This window comes from Triturus cristatus, chromosome 4_2 (assembly GCF_964204655.1).
Source record: "Triturus cristatus chromosome 4_2, aTriCri1.1, whole genome shotgun sequence".
Lineage (NCBI taxonomy): Eukaryota > Metazoa > Chordata > Amphibia > Caudata > Salamandridae > Triturus > Triturus cristatus.
Window position 1 is genome coordinate 184,804,095 of NC_140586.1, and position 23,370 is coordinate 184,827,464.

At 49.2% G+C, this 23,370-nt stretch overlaps 1 protein-coding gene across 1 annotated transcript in view; it reads right to left on the reverse strand.

The window, feature by feature from the left end:
* L3MBTL2 (L3MBTL histone methyl-lysine binding protein 2) overlaps nucleotides 1-23,370 on the reverse strand; it is a 344,052-nt gene that overhangs the window by 67,720 nt on the left and 252,962 nt on the right. The window contains exons 11-13 of the mRNA XM_085601042.1: nucleotides 21,131-21,235; nucleotides 20,242-20,380; nucleotides 19,532-19,614 (exon numbers count right to left, since the gene is read on the reverse strand). Coding sequence (XP_085457168.1) covers nucleotides 19,532-19,614; nucleotides 20,242-20,380; nucleotides 21,131-21,235 — 327 coding nt within the window. The remainder of the gene's footprint in view (nucleotides 1-19,531; nucleotides 19,615-20,241; nucleotides 20,381-21,130; nucleotides 21,236-23,370) is intronic.

The following is a 23,370-nucleotide window of genomic DNA, read 5'->3' on the forward strand; positions in this document are numbered from 1 at the left end:
GCGCCGTATCCAGAACCGCTCTGATGAAGAGGAGCTTCCGAGAGGTAATCAGGTGCGACTTCGGCACGTTGATGGAAACCCCAGCAAATGCAGGTGGTCGGCCGTAGTCTGGAGGTGGGAGACGACTGCCTGGGGCGAGCCCGCCTTCAACAGCCAGTCGTCGAGATAGAGGAAGACTGAAACCCCTGATCTGCGCAGATGAGCTGCGACCACCGCCATCACTTTCGTGAACACACGAGGGGCGCTGGTAAGGCCAAAAGGGAGCACAGTGAACTGAAAATGCTCGTGGCCTACCGTGAACCGTAGGTAACGCCGGTGGGTTGGCAGGATGGGTATATGAAAGTAAGCATCCTGCAAGTCCAGCGCTACCAGCCAGTCTTGCGGGTCTAGGGCAGACAAGACCTGAGCAAGCGTGAGCATCTTGAACTTCTCCTTCCGGAGGAAGCGATTGACGTTCCGGAGGTCTAAGATAGGACGCAGGCCCTTGTCCTTCTTTGGAACCAGGAAGTAGTGGGAACAACAACCACATCCTACTTCTGGCGTCGGAACGCGCTCGATGGCCCCCTTGACCAAGATTGCCGCAACTTCCTGCTGGAGAAGTGCCAAGTGATCCCCCGACAAGCGGTGGTCCTGAGGTGGCATGGCTGGCGGGGTAGACTCGAAGGGAAGGGAGTAGCCCTTCGGACTATTTGCAGAACCCACCTGTCCGAGGTGATGGTGCTCCAGTGGGGAATGTGATGGCGAATCCTGCCACCCACTGGCATCTGTTGGGCCTGAAACACCGGACTAGGAAGGTTTTGAGGCGGCAGGGGCAGTGGTGGATTGACCTGCCCACTGTCCTCGGGATCCAACACGGAGAGTCCCACGTCCGCAGCTGTGCTGGGATTGCTGCTGCACAGGCTTGCGGGTCTGAAAGGAATGCGCTTGGGCGCCTCGACCCTGACCTCGAAAGGAGCGAAAAGTGGACCCCGAGGGAGTACGCGTGGTGGCGAGACCCAAAGATAGGGCCGTAGCCCGAGAGTCCTTAAAGCGTGCCAGGGTGCTATCCGCCTTGTCACCAAAGAGGCGAGTGCCATCAAAGGGCATGTCCAACAAAGTGTTCTGGACATCTCCGGAGAAGCCAGTAGTTCTGAGCCAAGCTTAACGGCGGAGCGCCACTGTTGTGTAAAGTGCCCTGCCGAAGGAACCGGCCGTGTCAAGCCCACAATGGATAGTGAATTTAGCAGCATCCCTCCCTTCGGTAATGGCCTGGGAGAGAACCACCCGTGCTTCCACAGGGCACTGGGGCAGCACCTGTGCCACGGTGTCCCATACAGAATGGGAATAGCGGCCCAACAGGCACGCCATATTCACCGCTCGCAACCCGGAACTGGCAGAAGTGAAAACCTTTTCCCCAAACTGCTCCAGTTTCCTAGATTCCTTGTCCGGAGAAGCAGAAGGGAATGCGCTCGGCGAGGCAGAAGCCTGGACAACCAGACTCTCAGGCGTCGGGAGTTGTGTGAGAAAGCTGGGGTCGCCGGGCGATGACGGCGGGCCACACCCTATCTACAGGGACCCCTGAGTCGGGTTTGGTCCAGGTGCTCAACAGGATGTCAGTAAGCGCCTCGTTGAAGGGCAGCAGCGGCTCCGAGGAGGAGGCTGGTGGCTGCAGCACCTCAGTCAGGAGATTGGTCCCGATAGGTACAGAAGGGAGCTCGAGGTTAAGAGCCTCAGCCGCCCTACGCAACACCACTGAAAAAGTCCCAACCTCCTCCGTAGCCACGGAAGAGGAGAGAAATACAGATCCACTGGACCCTCCATGTCGCCTTCCCATTCAGCTCATCCTCGCATTGAGCTGCAAGAGGGTCTTCAGACACCTCCCAGTACTCCCCTTCGTCCACCGGTTGTTGAGGAGGTGGGTAAGGAGGAGGTGCCCGGGGAAACAGGACAAATTCCCAACCAAGAAATGGAATCGGGGGGTAAGAGACCAACCCTGGTTCGGCGCCGTCCAGCATCAGCGGCGGCGCCGAGGCCGGCGCCAGCGCTGCCGCAGGGTATGGTGCTGACATAGCCGAGGCCAAAAGCGGCAGCACGGGGGCAGATCCACCCAACGGGTGCGCGGGGCCCAGAGGGGCCCGATGGGGCAAACAAATAGCGAAAGGCCGACACGAAGGCCTTTACCTTGTCCGAAGTCGCGTGCAGGCCTGGAAAGGGTGGGTAGGCTGCAGGCAACAACGGAGGCTCCAACGGAGCCACGGGGAGTGACCGCCAGCGCCCTCCACCGCGTCCTGCGACCGGTGAGGGGTAGCAGATGGCTACGCGACCGGCCCCTCGACCTCCCACAGGAGCGGGACCTCGATCGGCCTGGAACCGATGGCCGGACCTCCAACAACTTTTGGGAACGCTCCCGCAAAGCTTTCGGCTCCATGGCCCGACAATCGGGGCACGCCTCGGGGTCATGGGCGTGCCCCAAGCAAAAGAGACACACGTCATGCAGGTCCGCTACTGACATGTTCCGGCGGCAGGCCGTACAGGACTTAAACCCGGGCATTCCTACTGCACCAGGAGTCGAGTACTCGACAAAACAAGTTGTCAGAAACCAAGTAAAAACTTTTAACTAGGGGTACCGCTCTCTCTCGGATCTGCGCCACTGCACGGAAAAAGAAAGAACTGACGTCAGTGTGTGGGCGTGTCTAAGTAGCTCCGACTACGTAATCTCGGCGGCTACGATGCCAGCGATGTACGCAGAGCCGTACGACGACGGCTACCGAAGTGCAGGGGTACTGCTGACTAAAACTTTCTGGATCGAGTCTGACGCCTGGGGATATTCTAAGGTAAAGAATTTATCACTAACATGTCTCTTTCAGATACAAAGTTTCAACTTCCGAGTCCGGAACCCTCTTTATGGCTTCTTTGGCCAAACGAGCTTGCACTTCGTGTCATGAGACAGACAGAAAGATGGTCCTTCGTCAGCCACCCAGAAAGTTGTGGCAGGTGTGACAGGGTAGAAAAGGGGAGGATTAGTCCAAGCTGACAATTTGTAAAACCCAATTGTTCGTCGTGATGGTCCGCCACCCCTGGTGGCAATATTAGATACTGCCTCAGGCAGGGGCTGTGTGCCACCAAGGACACACTAAAGTGGTTTTGCGGTTGTGGCCACTGGAGGGCCACAGACTGAGAAACATATTTTCCCTGTTGCCCTTGTGGTCTCTGGGAACCACAGCCTCTGCCACGAAAAGGCTGAAAAGATTGGTGTCCTGGAGGAGGGCTCAGGCACTAACAGACAGAGAAACCTATACTGTAACCGAAGAGAGTTTGAAATTGCTGGTGACATTGCCTTGTGGAAGAAAGGCCCAAAGAACATGCAGTGCCTCTGCTCTCCTTAAAACACTGCAAGGCCGAATCGACTTTATCCCCAAAAAGATAAGATCGGTCAAAGAGCATTTTCATTAAAGAAGCCTGGATGTCCCCGAAGAAGCCTGTGGTCCTCATCCAGACAGGACGTCAGACAGCCACACTGGTGCCTATTACAATCAGAATTGTACAGTCTTGAGCGGATCACAAATTTCAACACTCTGCAGCCGTCCTGAGTAGCCTACATGATAGATGCCCAAAGGTCGCTCGGTTGGTAAAATTTGAGCCACTGTATCCCAGAGGGCATGGGAATAACGGCCAAGTAGACAGCTGGCATTGACCAACTTTAGAGTAAGGCTTGTGGAGGAGAAAATTATTTTTCAGGAAGTCTAAATTCGCTTGGACTCATGGTTGGGAGGACTGGTAGAAAAAAAAATGTTGTTGACCCTGTTGGTGGACACTTGATTTAATTTAAAATTCACTCACTCTACATAAATAACTTAGAGAGACTACGAAGACAGCCTTCCATTCCAGCTACTGCCCATGTGCATGAACGTAACGGCTCAAAGGGCTGAGTCAACCAGTTTTGTGGGAATAATGTTTAGGTACCATGACAGTGTTGGAATCATCCTGGGAGGATTATTCTACTCAAATATTCCACAAAGCCTTAGTGGCGGGCCTTTTTTTTTAAAAATGATTCATTGAGCCTATTTTGTAAATAAGCAAAACTCACTCAAAAAAAGACTTGTAAGCTAGGCCGACTTCTGTCCGGCTTTCTTGAGAACACACATACACTCGTCAGGAATTTAGAGATAACCAGATTCAAGGATTTCTGGTGCTGGATTTAAAGACCTTAGATTGGGTTGCACAAGCTGTCCACATGGTTGGCTTAGAAGGTTGGTTAATGCTACATCTTGCTGAATGGATGTATTGTCATATTCAACAAGTGCCAGAAAAATGGCCCATGTCGAAGAAATAAAAATCCTTGGCATGGAAGCTTGACACATTTACCAAATGGCAATGTAACCTTGGTAAAAGGAAAAAAGTGCAAACATGTAGGACCAGATTTCCCACAGAACATTAGGGGAGAGGAGTTGGCCTAACGACTAGGGCGGTCGACCTCGAATCTGTGTAACTGGGTTCGAGTCTCGGCAATGACGCTGAACATCCTGTGATTCTGGGCAAATCACTTAATCTCCCCGTGCCTAACAAAAAACAAAAAACAAAAAAATATAAATGTGTCCTCATGCAATGCAACTGGTGCTATGTAAAGCGCTCGGATACCCGATTCGGGTCAAGTTCGCGCTATATAAAACTCTGTAAATTAAAAATTAAATTAATTAAACATTCCCCAGTGACTGGGGGCTGTGTATACCTGGAAGAGTAATTTTGCCATTTTTAGTTCAAATTTTGTGAACAGGCGAGTGCGAGATAGGGTCCCAAACTTTTGAAAGCAAACCAGGTACGAGTCTCTGCGTTGGCTGAACATCCTGCATGTATGGGCAAATTACAATCTCCCCCTGCCTGAAACAATGATTGTGACCTTGTGTAATGTAACTAATGCTCATGTAAAGCACTCCAATATCTTCGGGTCGAGTTCCTGCTTTACAAAAACTGCAGAAAAATGCAAAAAAAAAAAAAAGGTATAAATATAGCCTTAACATAAAGAAAGACAAATTGATGTCCATTTCCTGGCTGATTTGTAGGAGGCGAAACCAGAAAACCCCAGATATATTGCAACTTCCCTGCTTAAATTGTGTGTTCTTGGCCACACATTTTCTTATCAAAACTCTTTTCTTCATTATCCCGTATGAAAGCCCTTTCAACTATGTGTACAAAAACTATTGTGCTTCATTTAATAGACTGTAATATTGATCTATAATAATCTGGGCGAAGTACAGGGTTTACATGGCCATTCTCTTGCCTCAGTTTTTATACATGAACCATTAGTGCACTATCACTTTTAGTAAGTACTTCTTGGTGCAGTGCTGTAATGAGATATATTAATGTTAAAGCTTCACATGTTAGGGAAATACACTTTCTTGAATTTTGAAACAGTTTTATCATATTTTATGTGACGTTTGTTGTGCGAGTTACGTAGCAAACATTTTCCGGGCTTGGCTGGTGCACGGGCTTCAAGATCAGAGTCAGACCCTTGACTCCGCTCTGGCTCTGCTCTCCCTGTAGATCTGTTGGCTCGCCCACCTCTACTGTAAACCCATTCTACTTGGTTTTACAGACCCTTCTAAAAGTCTTCAATTCTAACTCCACTGCCTTCTGAGCCAACAAAAACATTCTTTGCTGAAATTTTACCTCTGACCACTATTGTACACTAACTCATTAGAGAGGTGTCACTTGCGCCCGAGCGTCTGAAAAATATCTGCCATTACAAAATGTATTTTGATCCACCACTGAATTCTGTGCTGTACTCTGTGACTCAATAACACTAGATCCTCTTGTACCCATCCGCATCGCACCAGTAGTTTGCTAAGCTTTCCTGTAGCAGACATTTGTTACCAAGCATTCTGAACCAATGCATGTCATCATCTCCAACAATTGTATTACCTTCATTTGTCCGAGCATGCGATGTCAAGGAAAAGGGAACCAATGTATGAAATGGAAAAACTAGTTGAGCTATTGGGTATCCTTAAGAACTCAACAAATTTCGGTCGCTTCTGGCAAGGCCATGGGCCCGAACGGCATCCCTATCGAGTTGTATAAATTGCGACCGGACGTACTGGCACCCCACCTCCGCGCTATGTTCCTTGCGGCTCACTCGCGGGGCTCCCTCCCGCCGGACCAGCGTCTGGCTACCATCGTGGTTATCCACAAGGAGGGCAGACCGCGGGACCGGGTTACATCCTACCGGCCTATCTCGCTCTTAAACGCGGAGCCTAAAATCCTCGCCAAGGTGCTCGCTAACCGGCTGGTCGGCGTGGTGGGCGATTTGGTCCATCAAGACCAGTCCGGCTTCATTCCCCATCGCAATACGGCCCTTAATCTGCGGCGCTTGCACGGGGTGCTCGCGCGTGTTCCGTTCGTGCGGGAGCCGGCCATCTTGGCGTCCCTGGACGCCACCATGGCGTTCGACACGCTCGAATGGCCCTACATCTGGGCGATGTTGGCGAAATTTGGATTTGGCCCGGGATTCATCAGTTGGGTCAAATTGTTGTACTCGGACCCATTGGCACAGGTGGTGGTGAATGGTCGAGTCTCGGCCCCATTCGTGCTGGGACGGGGCACGCGACAGGGTTGTCCCCTGTCGCCGCTCCTTTTTGCATTGGCCCTGGAACCCCTGGCGGAGTGGCTGCGGTGGCACCCTTCTATCCGAGGTCTCCGTTGGACCCCCGAGTATGAGGACCGCGTGTCCCTCTACGCTGACGATATCCTTTTGTACTTAGCCTCCCCGCGCAAATCACTGATTGTCCTGGTCGATGTTCTGCGCTCCTTTGGCCGTAATTCAGGCCTTGTTATCAACTGGGCTAAATCCTGTGTCTATGTGCTTTCCGGGGAGGCTCCTGTCCTCCCTCGGGGCTGTCCGATCCAGATTGCCTCGCAGGGATTTCGATACCTGGGGGTCTATATTACGCTGGACCCGGTGGCCCGCTACGAGCGCAACTTGCTTCCCCCCCTCCAGCGCTTGAAGGAGGACGTCGCGCGCTGGCGGCGCTAGCCGCTCTCGCCGCTCGGCCGGGCGGCATTGTTCAAGATGATGTCATTGCCGCGCTTTTTGTACGCTCTCCAGAACACTATGGACTTGGTCCCGGCGCGATACTTCCGTGAGGTGGAAAGCTTACAGCGCCGTCTGTTTTGGGACGGGCGGCCGCGTATAGCCCTGGCAAAATTGACGCTCCCGTGGTACGACGGAGGGATTGCCCTCCCAGATATTAAGCGGTATTACTGGGCCTCCCAATTAGCTGCAATTAATCACGGCTTCTATGGGCCCGCCCTAAACCCGGCATTTGAAATGGACAAAATGCTCCTGCCCGGTGGCGACTACAATCGAGCGCTCTACTCTAGCGTGCCCGATTCCCGCTTGACGGGACCCACGCGTGTCATGGTGCGAGTATGGCACGCGGCTAATGCAGCTATGGGATGGAAGGACCGTTTGACCCGGGCGTCACCGTTGTATGCGTCGGAGAGGCTTGGCTCTTTGTGGACCTCGAAGGGCTTCGAGAGGTGGGACATGATAGGCATCAGTACAGTGGGAGATCTCTGGACGAGGGGAGGATTCAAGACATTCGAGACGCTGCAGGCGGAGTTTCAGCTGCAGGGCAGTGAATACTTTCGCTACCTGCAGGTCCGTCACGCACTGGGTTCCGTCTTCCCAGACGTGGCCTCCATCCCGGAGTCCTCCCCCCTGGAGGATAGAGTGCTAGATGGCCACGTCCCGGACAGCACGATCTCCCTCATTTATAAGAAATTGATAAATGACCGCTCGGGCTTACTGACTGGCCTCCGCGAGGCTTGGGTTGCCGATGGGCTGGAGTAGGACGACGAGGACTGGATTTCCGCGGTGGCCTCTCCGAAGGAGGTGGCCATCCCGGCTCGCCTTCGCTTCGTCCAGCTTAAGATACTCCACCGGGTGTATATGACGGGGCCAAGGCTTCAGCGCATGGGCTATGCCGAGGATGGATTGTGTAAGCGTGGGTGTGGTGCTTTGGCGACTTTTTTACACATTCTGTGGGAATGTCCGAGGGTGGAGCGATTCTGGCGTGGTGTGCATGAGGTCCTGCGAGCGGTTACGCATGTCGCGCTGTTGCCTGAAGCGAGGAGATGCCTGCTGAATGTGTGGGAACCGACTGATTACTCGGTTCCGCAGACGCGATGGGTGACTCTGGGATATATGATAGCTAAACGTGACATTGCTCAGCTGTGGGGATCTCAGAGACCCCCGGCGGTGTCGGCTTGGAAAGAACATTTGGATTGGTGCATGTTCCGAGAAAAGGTGGTCTATGTGGCGCGGGGTAAGCCTGGGGCATGGGTGAAGATATGGGGCCCCTGGAACGCTTACCGCGGGGGTATTTGCGAGCCGCCGTTGTTGCCTCCCGCTTCACCAGCTCCATCCCCATAGTTGACCCCCTCCCTCAGCCCTGGGCACATTGTTCTCCCAGTCCCGGATCAGTTTCCCTCCCCCTCTCTGGATTTCTTTGGATGGTTGGGGTTCCCCACTTGAGGAGCACATGTCGTCATTTTCGATCGTGGGTTGCCTTGCGGGTGTGGTTTTATGTTGTTGTGTTGTATAAAACGAAACCGTATTGTGGGTTCAGAGTTATGTGGCCCACGTTGTTGATACCTCCTGCTTTATCGTCTATGCAAAGCCAAGTGCCTTATTGTATGTATGTCATTTGCTTTTGTCACTTTAGCGGCCGGCCGGAAGGTTGTAGGCCCATACTTGTATATATTTGAGATTGCAATAAACGGTTTAAAAAAAAAAAAAAAAAAAAAAAAAAAGAACTCAACAAACTGAGGGTGTTGGCTCTGTCATGGTGGCAAGTGAGATTTCTCCACATTGATTGTACACCTCAGATCATGCCATAAAGCTAATTGTTCGCTTAATGAGAGTTTCACATTTCTGCGCTGTTTTCCCATCTCCAATCGGTCTAGAGAGGGACAGACCTGAATACCAAGATGTCAGAGGTGCTGTACCACCAACATGTATATGGCAAAGGGCAATAAGCCCCTGCGAGCTTGTGTACGAACTGTAACAAAATAAGTGCAACCAAGGGGAGAATTTAGAAAAACACATTAAATCATTGTAAGAAGTCAACATATGAAAGGTGTTACCATGCAATCAACTTAACAATAAATATAGACGTAACCAATTGTTAAATTGAATTTTTTAAAGGAGGCGTACATGTAAAAAAAAAATTTTTTTGTTACATTTAATATTGCCACCAAAAAGAAAAAGACATACGAGTTGAATTTTTTGCTACAAAAGAAGAGGTACGTTTCAGCACACATACCCAACGGATGTAAAAAAATCTTCTAATGTCAAATACTGTATGGCACATATGTACTAATCCACTTCTTTTTATACCAAAATGTCTAAAACAAAATCAAAGCTTAGAAATGGTTTAGTCCATTGGCAAACAAAAATAGCAGACCATATGACAGTCAAGAACAATTAGTTTGTACAACAAAAACAAATTCCCCTTTCTACCTTCAAGTGAAACAATCTCATACAACCTGTACCTTGGAGTTGGCATGACATAACATAATGCTGAAAACCATTTGCCACAGAGTCACCATTCCATATTCCAGTCCAGCGTCTTTAGGTAATGGAGGAAAAAGGTTTTTGTTGCCTAAAGGCTCACTGTGATGGCTCTCTTTGCAACAAGGAAGGTATAGAGTTCCATATTTAGGTAGTTCAATCCATGAACTAGAGAGCACTGGCTTGGATGTGTATTTTAGAGCGCACTCCAAAGGATATTTTTGTCCTCTCTTTTTGTTGTCGGAGATTTTGAAATGCTTTGTAGACGACATATGAAGTGGATCTTTGAGCGGCTTGTGCACAGAGCATGCTACTTTCAAGTTTATGATAGCCATCAATGGTAGAAAGTGAAAGCCTTATTACAGGAGTAATGTGGGCATAGCCTTTCGAACGTCCAGTACCCACTGAACTTATTCTAAAGAGGGAGAAGTGGCTAGTTAAAGCATCAGTACATCAAAGGTGTATTTAAAGGTGGTCAGAAAAACTGGAGGACAGCACCTTCAAAACTACCAGCCAAAATAGAGATTTTTGGTGCCGGGCACCTCCACAGAAACGTCCTGTAACTCTAAGGTACTGGCCTGAACATGCAGGTCGACTGGGGCTTCATACACATGATATCAAGGGAAAGGCTATAGCTTAAAAGACCAATACAACAGTTCTAGGATGAGCACAACCCCCTCTAGCAATTTGAATTATTGGGTGCACTGCTAAATCCTGGAGGTGCATGTTTCATGAGTTAATATATCCCATGGAGTTGGCTGCTCTTCCTTGGGCCAGTTTGGTTGGTCCACATGCATGTGGAATGCCTTCAGACATGGAGGCCATTTCACAAAGGGATAGATATGACAAACAGGAAGGAGATAGGGGTAGGCTTTGTTGTGGCAGGGGAGCAGCTACTATATCAAAGGAAACAGCCTTGTTACCAACCCCCACCAACATAGACAACTGGTTTTGAGGTGGAATACAGAAGTAGTAACAGTAACAACCCAGCATGAAGGTGATCACAATCTTGTTCAGCACAAGTGGAGTCTGGAAAAGCACTTCAATTATGTGGCCGGAACCGATCTTTACCCTGGATGAGTTGGCAATCAATCATCCCCACTGGGATACAGGCAAAACCACCTTTGCTCCTGACTTCAATCTTACATTGCCACCACTATCAGTCTTTGAATGCCTGGGTGGTGCAAGGGGAAGCACTAATCACCCTCTCCCAAGGGTGCAGTTTGCTTACCGCCCCCACCCCCCTTGATATCAGAGCTCTGCTCTGATGTCTCAGTCGTAAACAGGAACAGCCCTCAATAGGCACCCATGATTGTCAATATAACAGGGCAATTCGCACAGGGCCACATAGAAAAGGCAGGGCAGCACAGCTTTACGAAGCCATGCAAAGGACTTTTTCCCCCAACATAGTTTGGAGGTTTGGTGTGTCAAGCACTCTATTCCACTAGCACCATCTTAGATTCTGGATCTAGAGGGAAGAGAGAAACTATGTATCTCCTAAATTTTCCAATAAGGTAAAGCAAGGTTGGCTACTCTATAAAACTTTAAATGCTACTTCTTCACCGTGGGAAAGAAACTTTTCCTTCTCTTGTCGGCCTTTTCCGATGTGATAAGCATGACAAAGCCCCACTGTCCCTCTCCCAGCAAACATCCAAAATATTCTTGAACACTTATAGAAACCTTATGGCTCTGTTAAGCAGATGCTCCTGGGTCTGCGATCTGTTGGCATTTTGACGTAAGTCAATCACTTGATACAGCACCATCTTTATACATAAGCGTAGAATACATTTCAAACAGAAAAAACAGCACCATTCGATAGGAAGACTGCAAGTGTTTCCACTAAAGATCCACTAAGCATGCTTGTATTTAAAGAGATCGGTGATGCATGGATTGTGGCCATACCTACATCGCATGAAAATACTCTCATCAAGTCTTCAGTTAGAGTAAGAACTGTCACCTGTGTCTAGGGGTCCAGAGCTCAATTGAGGAGTACATGAAGCAGTTGGCCGTTCTGCCTGTGGCAGTTTCACAGCAACTGATAGACCGTAATTTTGATCCTACATGCCCAATCAGATCAGATCAGATCAGGCTTTATTCGATTGATTAATAAACAATCATAAAAGCATGCCCAATCAAGAAAACGCTCTCCTGATTTTTTTATGCTTAGAGTGAGTCTGTGTCAAGAGTTCTCTTGTATTCACCAGAGACTGCAATGGCAAACAAGTTACTTACCTTTGGTAATGCCTTTTCTGGCTGAGACTCTCTAGCTGCAGATTCATTATTGTAGACTTATCTCCAAGTGTCAGTCTGGATATGACAATTTTTCATGCGCAGTACCCTTGGTCGCCGGTAGGTGACGTGATGTGCGTGGTGCCTCTATAGGCACCACCCCAGCACGGAGACGTCTGTTTCTTTTCGTGACTTTCCATGCCAAGAGCACAGAGCTACAAAGAACATTGACCACTCATGTGGAAAACTAGGTCCCTGAAAGGAGAAAAACGGAGTGCCTGGAAATCTGTTCGCAGAGCGGGGAGGATGGGTTGTCGGCAAGGAATCAGCGGCTATATAGAGTCTCTACCACATAAGGCGTTACCGAAGGCAAGTAACTTGTTTATCTGATAGAGACTTCTAGCCGCAGATTCCTTACCTTAGAATAGATTCCCAAGCAATACGTCCCCAGAGGTGGGTCTGTGAAAATGTTTCACACCAAAAAGTCCTGCAGGACCGAACGAGCAAAGTGCCTGTCCTGACATACCGGATTATTCAGGCAGTAGTGCTTGGTGAATGTGTGCAGAGAAGCCCACATTGCTGCCTGGCAGATGTCCAGGACAAGAACTCCGCATGCTAACGCAGTGGTTGCAGCCTTCCCTCTAGTAGAATGAGCATGCAAACCCTCAAGGGGTTGCTTTTTGGCCAGTGCATAGCTGATTTTCAGGTAGAGCACAATCCATCAGGAGAAAGCCCATTTATGCACGGCTTCCCCTCTCTCCGACAAACTACTCGAAGGAGTTGGTCGTCCACCCAGAACTCTTTCATAGGGTCATGGTAGAATGACAATGCTTTTTGGGTCTAGTCGATGGATTCACTCCACTTCTTTGGAGGAAGGCAGGGTGATGGACTGGCATACATGAATGGGAGTGACAACTTTCAGCAGGAAGGAAGCTCTAGTGCGAAGAACCAGCTTTTCTGGGTAGAAGTTTAGGTATGGAGGCTTATATGACAAAGCCTGAAGCTCACCGACTGCCTAGTGGGAGATGTTATTGCCACTAGGCAGACTGTCTTCATGGTAAGGAGCCTAAGAGGACAGTTATGCAGTGGCTCAAAGAAGCACACCTCAGAAAGGTGCTACACCGAGGTCCCACTGAGGCATGATGATGGGTGAAGGTGGAAACATGTTGAAGACTTTTCAAAAACCTATTCACAACAGGGGATTTGAACAAGGATGGAAACCACAAAAAGACTGAAATGGCCGAAAGATAGCCCTTTAAGATGCACAAAGCAGAGCCCTGCTGGGCAAGAGCAAGAATAAAAATAAAGAGAAGGACCTGTGAAAGGGGTGGGGGTAAGGGGTGTTAATGTTTTTTCTGCACACCATGCCACAAACTTGCCCCAGAGGCAGGCGTGTACCTTCTTGTTGGAGGTCGCCTGGCTGCCAAATTAACATTGCAGACTTCAGGCGGAAGGTCGAAAGCGGTTAGCTGTCGCCACTCAATTTCCACACATGAAGGTACAGCATTGCCAGTTTCTAGTGAAGAACTCTTCTATGCTGTTGCGACAGGAGATCCTCCCAAAGGGGCTACCTGATCAGAGGGCCAATGGCCATGCTCAACAGCTCAGAGAGTTCAGTCTGGAGCCACAAGGATGACTTCGGTCTGGCCGTACCTGATCTTCTTGCAAACTCTGGACAGGAACAGTATGGGTGGAAAGGAGTACAGGAGGCCTAAGGTCCACTCGAGACAAACGAGAGCTGCCTGGGAAACTCCAGAGAGCAAAACTGCACATTCTCGGCAGTGGCAAACGGACTCAACCTAGGCTCTCCCCACTGCTGAACAAGACCTTGCACCACCTCCGGATGGAGACGCCGTTTGTGACCCACTAGGTATCTTCAGCTGAGTTCATCCACCCTAGCGTTCAGAGAGCCCGCCAAGTGTTGAACGACCAGATATATGCCTTGAAGTTCCAGCCATGCCCACGACGCCGACACTGTCCTGATTGATGCAGTGCCACATGGCGGTGGTGTTGTCCGTGAGCACCTGAACTAGCTTACCTTGATGGAGAGTAGAAAGGCTATCAACGCTAGCCAGATCATCCAGAGCTCCAATAGGTTGATGTAGAGTCCGGATTCCGCTGTAGACCAGAGGCCCCTGATCTCCTCCTCTCCCAGATCGCCGCCCCATCTGACGAGTGACACATCTGTCAGATATGGTTGGGGGAAATGGAGAGGGGTCTGACGCTGAACCAATCACAGTTCGTTAACCCCCACTGCAGATCTCTCGCAGGTCCCTCCGAGATCTGGACCATGTCAGAGAGATTCCCGTGATGCTGTTCCCACTGGAACTTTAGGTCCCACTGCAGAGCCTGCATATGCCAGCCAGCATGTGTCACAAGCAGGATGCAGGAGGCCATGAGGCCCAACAGCCTCAGTCATTCTCATGGTCACCCAGGATAGAGGCTGAAACCTCAATACCACAGCCTGAATATCCTGGACTCACCGTTCGGGGGGATAAGCCCAAAACTGCACCGTGTCCAGAACAGCTCCAATGAAAGGGAACATCTGAGTGGGAGTAAGGTGTGACTTCAGCACGTTGAGAGTGAACTGCAGCGATTGCAGGAGGTCCGCCGTACTGTGGAGGGGAGGCAAACCCGCCTTCAACAGACAATCATCGAGATAGGGGGAAGACTGGTACCTGTGATCTCCGCAAACGAGCTGCAACCACTGCCTTCACCTTGGTAAACACCCATGGGGCACTAGTAAGGGAAAAGGGAGCACAGAAAAATAAAAGTGCTTGTGGCCTACCATGAACTGCAGGTAATGCCTGTGGGCAGCCAAGATGGGAATGTGGAAATATGTGTCCTGTAAGTCCAATGCTACCAACTATTCTCCTGGGTCGAAGGCAGACAGAACTTGAGTGAGCGTAAGCATTTTGAATATCTTTTGCAGGAAAAAAATGAGAGGGCGCAGCTCTAGGATAGGACTAAGGCCTCTGTCCTTTTTGGGAAGCAGAAAGCAGCAGGCATAAGAACCATTACCTACTTCTGGCATCGGCACCCCCTCTATGGCGCCCTTGGCCAAGAGAGCCACCACTTCCTGATGGAGTAAGGAGAGATGGTCCTCCGTCAGTCTGTCACAAGTGGGTGGCATGGGTGGAAGAGTAGTCATGAAGGGAAGTGAGTATCCCCTTCGGACAATCTGGAGATCCCAGTGGTCAAATGTTATTGTCCTCCAGGTGATGGTATATCCTGCCTCCCACTGGTTGCCCATGATAGTGGGAAGGCGAACTAAAGAGGTTTGGAGGTTGTGGCTGCTGTGTGGGGTTGGTAGAATGGCCTGATCCCTGGCTGCCTGACACACAGGGTCTGGGGTACCGTATTCTTGGCCAGGCAGAGGCTAGGAAGCTTGCATGCCCTGATGGCTGGGCAGGTAAAGACGCAGCTGGAAGCTTCTTTCGTGGCCATTAAAGGCAGATTGGGGTTGGTGGGGGCCATGGAAAGGCTCAAGGACCTGGCCGTAGCTCTGCTATCCTGGAAGAGCTCCAGCGGTGAGTCCGCCTTGTCTCTGAAGAGACAGAAGCCATCGAAGGGCATGTCCATAAGTGAAGCATGGGCATCCCCTGAAAAGCAAGTCACCCTCAGCCAGACGTGGCGCGTTAGGCCACTGAAGAAGAAACCACTCTGCCTAGTGAGGCTGTTGTGTTCAGGCCACATCACATTGTGAACTTCACTGAATCTCTCCAGTCTGTCATGCCTTAGTAGAGTAAGGCCCAGGCCTCCTCTGGGACCATGGTCAGCAACTGCGCAACTGAATCCCAAAGTGCACGGAAGTAAAGGTCCAAAAGTGACGTAGTGTTCACAGACCGTAGTGCCAGGCTGGTGAAAGGAAATTCTTTTTAACCTAAGGTGTCCTGCCTCTAGGATTCCCTATCAGGTGGAGTGGTAGGGGATGTGCTAGGATTTACCCTGGAAGTGGCGGCTTGGACCATCAAGCTCTGTAGGGTAGGGTGTTGCATGATGAAACTGTGGTCCCCAGAGCGGAGCGATGGCAGTGGGCAATTGTCCTGTTCACATGCGCCTCTGTACAGTGCTTGGACCATGCCGCAAGCTGAACGTCTATAAGGGCTTCCCTAAATGGGGCAAGCAGTTCTGAGGGAGTAAATCCCAGCTGAAACCCCTCTGTCGAGATGTTAGTCTTGACTGCCACTGAGGACAGGCTAAGGTCTGGGACCTCAGACCTCAGGCGCCCTTCTCACCACCCTAGCAAAAAAGGCTTCCTCCTACAGTAGCCACTGTAGGAGGAGAGATCATGCCAGTGTAAGGGGAAGTGTCCAGTCCACTGGCATCGCCAATTCCTCACACCAGTCCATGTTGAGGTCTAGGGGCTGGTATTCTTCAGGGGCCAACGGCTCCTGTCAATCTGCCCCCAAGTTCTAGCCCATAGGAATAGGGCTCAGGCTTTGGTCTGGAAGACATGGCTCCAAATGGCACCGTAGCTGGGGTCGGGTGACGCCCCTCCGGCTCCATGTTGGAGTTGTGGAGAAGAATGGGGACGGCGCTGCCAGGAGCGTTGACATCGGGACCGGCTTCGGGGAAGGACAAATTGGTACGAGTGGTGCTGGTCCAGATCCATCAGTGGATCCAAGAAGCCTGACTGGCACCTCGAACAGACATACTGGGTGGGAACCAGTAGAGGCCCCACCCGAACCAGCGGGGCCCAAAGGCGATCCAGAAGGGACAGGAAGCTCAAATATGAGGTGAACTGCGAGGGTTTGGGTCACTCCTGCACCCGGAAAATTGGGGAGGCACGGAGACGGCGCTGACTCACACGAGTGAGGACGCTCACTCGTCTTGTCGGATGACTGATAAGCCAGGAGAAGTCGAAGTCCTCTTCGATTTCTTACTCTTCTTTTTCTAGTGGTACTCATCGGAGGATCACTACGACTAAGATCGATTGCTCTGAGACCGATCCAGAGACCTTCCTCTAGACCAGGATCGAGACCTTTGCCGCATCGCATGTCGAGTAGCAAGGAGCTTGAGGGAGAGCTCCCTCAAAGCCTTTGGGTGCATGGCCAACACTCAAAGCAGGTCTTGGCATCATGGTCATGCTCAAGACCCCAGAGGTGCAGTACAGTCACAGACATTTGCCAGTGACCGGCACTGCAGGGCTTGAAACCAGTCTTGCTTTTGGACATTCCGGACACGCCAGGAGATAAATCTCTAAAAAAACAAAAATTCGACAAAGTAAAAAAAAAAGGTATGTCAAAAAATTACTGGGGATAGCCCTCGCCACATCTGCACAGACTGGTGTGGAAATAACAGAAATTACATCAGTGTGCTGGTGTGGCACCTATATAGGCATCAAGCACATCCATCACTTCCGGCACAGACAACGCCATGAGGAGCCAAACAATGCCACCTACCTGAGCGCAGGGGTACTGCTCATGAAATATTTCCAGATCCAGTCTGACGCTTGGGGACAGTTCTAAAATACGTAATCTACAGCTTGAAGTCTCTATAAGATAATACATTTCATTACTAAGCTCAAGGAACTAGCCTCACACACCTGTCTACACAACCTCATTCATGAAAAATAAAATGGAGTCTAGAACTGGGAGATCTGCGAATGAAAAAAAATAGAGCAGAACTGCCCTGGAGGATCTGTTCCTAAAATATTTCTTCAATGCAATAATAAGCATGAGGAGGCTTCTTGAGTCAAACGAGTCAGCAAGAGGATAGATGTTCAGGTAACAAGGAGCATTTTGGACATTTTAAGCGAAATGAGCACAAAAAAAAAAACGTGCTTTTAAACACTCATGGAAAATAAGGCAGATGCCCAGGGCAAAAAAGAGAAATCGTTTTTTCTTTTTTTTTTTTAAACCCCTAAAAGCAACTTTTTCAAAAAGAAAACTATGAATTAGAATTTTATCAGTCCAATCTGCAGGCAGAGGACTTAGTGTGGAGCTGGAAGTGGCCCAGAACAAGGGGTAGAGCCTGAGAGGAACGTGCTGGGGTGCAGAATGGGAGAGTAGACCAAGCCTGGGTGTGGAGCTTGGAAGCAGGCATAATCAGAGCCAGACAGCAGGCCAAGAAACAGATGGAAAGCAGGGCCAGTGGGCAGGGACAGAGGCAGAGCCTGGCAGCAGGCCGAAACAGACGTACAGAAAGACAGAGGCAGAGTCTGGCAATGGGGTAAGCCAGTCTCTCAGGCTTGAGCAACATGGTCTTCCAGAAAAAAGCTGCCTGGGAATTTGCTTGTCTGGTAATGTTTTATGTGAGGACTTTCCAAACGTGGGCTGGAAATGACTGGCACCCAAAAACATTATAGTGAAAAAAAATGTTCTTACAAAACCCCAGGAATTGAATTTTCTTACTGCTTGATGAGCGTGAACCACTAGAAATAGTAATCAAAAGGTCTATGCATGATAAATTTGAGAAAATCGAGTGTCATTTAGGCTGGCTATGCAGAGGCAAGTGCTTTACATCTGATATTACAAGCAGAATTGTCAGCTAACATGGAATAATGTATTTGGGTCATCAGCCAACAGGGTCAGCAGCCAGTGGGAAAGGAGGAATGACAGCACACAGCAAACTGGGGAACACCAGGCAATGGGGACTTTGAAATAACAATTAATGAGGACTTTAGAGTACGAGCCAATGAAGAATCTGGGATTCCAACCAATGGAGACTCTGGGATTCTAGGCAACACGGACTAGTTTTTTGTAATCTTTGCTAAATGCTTGATTGATACCTTTATTAATTACGTTAGTTGTATTGGCTAATAATTATCCATCATACAACTACAACACAAATATAACCACCTTATAGACACATCTTCCAGAGTCAAAGCATGCCTTGGTCATAGAGAAAGTAAAATGAACATTAAGTCCCTGAAAACCTGTTATTTAATTTAAGTCATAGAATAATACAATTATAAATGCGGTTAGCAATGGTAACAGCAAAGGTAACTAGTTCGTATCATCCAAACGACACAAGCATTTCAATATAATGAAGCAATACAACCATTCAATAAATATCTGGCTAAAAAAAGTTGCTTTTTATTACATTCCACAGATGAACACAATTCGCATGAGTGCTAGGATTCTTCATTCCAGGAACCTGAACAAACATTCCATGCAGTGGCCTTAATGAATAGAGAAGCAAGAATGGAGCCATCTCGGTAATAAAAGCTAAACTAGAGCACCGAATTGGTCAGAGGTGTGGACTTTAAAATAAATGGAAAGCGACTACAATGGGCAACTCAAAGCTGCCGCTCTACAGCTGGGAGCATGACTAGAGGTATGACATTCTTAGAGTTGACCACTTGCAAATGGAAGACAGACAAATACTGACACCTGGGATCCTAAAGCAAGACCAGTGCAATGGCCTGCTTGAAGCTGCCATCTTGGAAAAGGAAACAAGAGGGCTGTGGTTCAAATAATCACCAAGTGCTGAACCATTTGAGACAGGTTGGGCTGCAGACTGTGCAAGCAGAGAGTGCAGGAGATGTGGTACCCTGCAGAGGGACATGGGTTGCTGTGGAACTGATAGGAGTGTATGTGTTGTGCAATAACAGTGCTGTTGAAGTGTCCTGGGCTTGGTAGAAAGGATACCCTATATGCGTTAGCTAGGACAGCAGTAGAATATTTGAACGGTATAGTTTGCATACATCTGGGCAGTGCAGCGAGCAGCAGATGCCATGTGCTGTGAACTGCAGCGCTGGGTGGATCACTCTGATGGCTGGAGAGGGTGTGGGATTTGTGTCACACTTACCATGTTAAAAAGCCGTGCAGGAGCTTCCTTGGAGCTGCACTCCGAGAGGTACGTTTCCCAGTTGAAAGTCTTCTCTGGATAACCTGAAGTAAAAGCTATCATTCACTAAGAGGGGAGAGATGACCTCAGAGGAAAGGAGACGGGACGAATAAAAAAAGAAGATGGAAGCCAATGCTTGAGGACTCTTCGGAAAAGTGAGATGATGGCAGAAAAAAAATGCAGTAGAGCTTGATAAGAGACAGAAAAACACAGATGGAGAAGGATGAAATGGCAGGAGATAAAAATAGAAGGGGCTTAAGGTGGGGCAGATAGAACAGATAGGCAAGATAGGATAGAGAAATGAGGTAAAATAGCGGAAAGCTGACTAATGAAGAGAAGTTGAATAGTAAAAGGAAGAAGAATCAGGGCGGAAGAACAGACGAAAATGCATTTGAATACAGGGAAAAATGAAGAAGGGGATGTAGAACAGAAGGAGGGGAAGTAGAAAAGAGGAGAGAAGCTACAGTAGCGGATAGTATAGAGTGAGAAGGTATAGTCGAAAGGAAAGTAGAACAGAGGCAAAGGAGGTAGAACAAGAAGAGAGTTATAGAAGAGGGACAGGTGGAACAGTGGAAAGCATAAACTGTACAGGCAGAATACAGGGGAAAGACAGAAAAGGGAGGAGAATCTCTACTAACGGAGGAAAGAAAAAGAAAAGAGGGAAGCATCACCCTTGGGAGGTGTCAGGTTGATGTCGTTCTTCTCACAGAAGCCGATGGGGAATATGGAGTGGGACGCAGCATGGTAGCAGAACCAATCAGAACCATCTGCACCATCGATGCCAATCATGAGGTACCCATCCAGGAGAACCTGATGGGAGGGGAGAGCATGAAGGCTGTAAGACACCCTACTATAGTGCCATAAAGAAAAGGCCACACATACCTAGCTCAACACAGCCTATAGTCAATGCCACACCATGAAACATACAAAAATCTACACATAGTCAAATACAGCACACCTCACTACATATTTAGCCACATGCAACAGACGTTCAACACGTAGAACCGCATACACTAGACAGAGCACAGACAGTGAGCCGCATGTAACAGTCGTTAAAAAGAGTTGCATACATAGAACGTTCACCCATGGGGCACAGTGCAGACACAAGGGCAGATCCGACAGATAAAGCAGCTTCCGCAGAGCAACATTCAGAGGACAGAGCCCTCACAATCTCAGCCACAAACTGCACCGCCTCCTCCACACTAACCGCCACCTACAATACAGACCCTCGACGTCATGTACATTAGCCTTTCACAAACAGAAGTACATACAGCAGGCCCAAAACACAGAGGCACATGTAGCAGAGTCCCCCAGTCACATACATCAGAGCCTCAAACATAACACGAAACCTACAAGAGGAGCTCACAGCCAAGTATAATGGGATATACACAGAGCCCCATACAGCCAATACCTCACACACTGATACATCTATATACAGCAATGCGTGTGCAGAGCACCCCGCCACATCACATGTGCATGCACACAGCCTGTGAACAAAGCTCACCCTCAAACAAAGCCCACCCAACGACACATAGTGCCCACATGTACCAACCTCTTTACCTTACATACGGTTGCTGGACTAATGTTGCCGAGGTTCAGTGGGTCAATGGCTTCCAATTTCATTCCTTCTTCAAACCAGTCTCCTTTCGGAAATACAACTCGCACCTGAATAGGATCAAGTTTTCACACTGCTTATTTATTCATTTATTGGATACTCCCTTAAAATAGAGACCTCAGCTCCCAAAATCTTCTCCCTGTTTGGATGTTGCATTCTGTGAGTGACTCAACTAAGTGGGCTTTTGTCATCTCAGGTCATCAAGTGCAGGGTCGGAGGACTGATAGGACATGGGGAGTGTCTAAAGCATCTCCCATTGCCAGGACTTCCCTTGTCCTCTCTAACTCACCAGATGTCACCTGTGAGGAAATGGGGTATTATAATGCATGGTTGAGCTACCTTAACCATGTAATACACTTGCCAACCTCTTTAGGACTGGTATGTTTCGTTTTTTAAACCATTAGCTCAACCGTAGGTGGCTGTGGCTCTGAGTAGTCAGGCTAACACAAAGGAACAAGTGTAAAGCATCAAAACAATTGAAGAAATCTACGAGACACAAGAAATTCAACACCAATTTATTAAAATAGTTTTGATTTTTATATAATTGTCACCAAAATGAAAAGGATCCACTGAAGGATTCTTGAGATACAGAATTTACAAGGTACAGTAAATCAGCAATTTTTACTTACCCACGAACAAACATCAGCAAATTGAACAAATCCGACAATTAGAAACTTTTTCAAGAAAAACTTGTGGTTACTTAAGAATTACTTTAGGCGACCAAATCCGGCCAGGAGCCAGTCAGGGGGACCAGTAAGGTCAACAGCAACTGTTACCTTGACCAGAAAAGCAGCCTCAAGTCCAGTTCCAGCGTCAGAGGCTCCTTGCCATTGGCTTCTATGGAGTCGTCCTGGCGTAAAGGGATACAGGATGCTAAAGATGCTGTGTGGTTGACAGGGTCTTCCTCTGGCTACTTCTTGGTCCACAGGCTTGGCGATCCTGGCCACAGGGGTCGACGTCCCTCGATGTCTTCATGAGCTTGGCGGAAGTCCAGTCGCCACTGGGCTACCAGTCGTCCCTGGGCTAATAGTCACCTGGTACAGCAGTTTCACCAGTTCCCTTCTTATGGTGGTAACTTGCCTTCTGGGTGACCAAGCTCCACCACGACGACTCTCACAGATGTAGCAGACTCGGGCAATATTTAAGCATCAGATCTTGGTCCCTGGTGCTGCATGGTGGAGGGGACAGCGATCCGGTGATCTGGGCTACTAACTCACCCCAGCAAGCTTCTTCAGCTATTGCGGCCCTGTACTGCGAACAGGTCAGCCAACTGACCCTTGGAGCCTCTTGCTTTGGCTGGGCTCAGGAGTCTACTTCTCCATGAGCAGGGCGCAACAGGCACAGTCCCTTTCCTTTGCTAGCCACTCGGTGTAGCAGGTGCAGTCCAGGCCGGTGCAGACTCTTCACTGGGACCTTGGTGCAGCAGAGCAGTCCTTTGGTCCTCTACTCCAGTCCAATGAGATCGGAGTTCTTTTTGCCAGGGCTGCCCTGTTCATGCCCAGAAAATACCCTCAGGAGCAGTAAGGTTTCCTTCCTCCCGATGGCTACTTCCTGTGAAGTATGGCATCTAGCTATCCGAGAATGCTCCATTCTGCCACCTTCCAACATGGCAGAACACCTCTCTCTGCGTGCAGAGTTCCCTAGCCTACCCCAGAGGTGTGTCTACCAAGGGGGCTATACACCCCTGAAAAAACGATTTGACAGCTGGCTTCCCCTCTCTAACCCTAGTGCCAGCATGTCTACCCAGACAACAGAGCAGTCCCTATTCAAGTTTTTGCCATTTACCCTTCATAGGCAGCGTCCCCTTTGAAGCTCATGTTTTTGGCCAATACCCGTGTGGCTTCCTGCCAGGGAGCGGTAACGTCTCCTCCATGCAGGCTTCTATTGTGTACTTTCCTGGGAGTCGTTTGACCATCTCACAAGAAGGGAAGAAAGCTGTCTTGGGGACAAAGTGTGCAATTGTAAACGAGCACAGAAGGCTCTGGGCAACAAAGTGACAACTTTGTTATAACGGCACACTGCAACAAGTTACATTCATTTCGAATTGGGCAACATGTTGGCCTTATTGGAACGAGTTGCTTGATACCTTACAGGGCCCAACTTTACTAATCCCAGACAGAAGTTAGCAGGGCTGATACGGCAGCCTGTAACCTGCATTTGCCAATGGGGCTAATAGTCTTTTCCA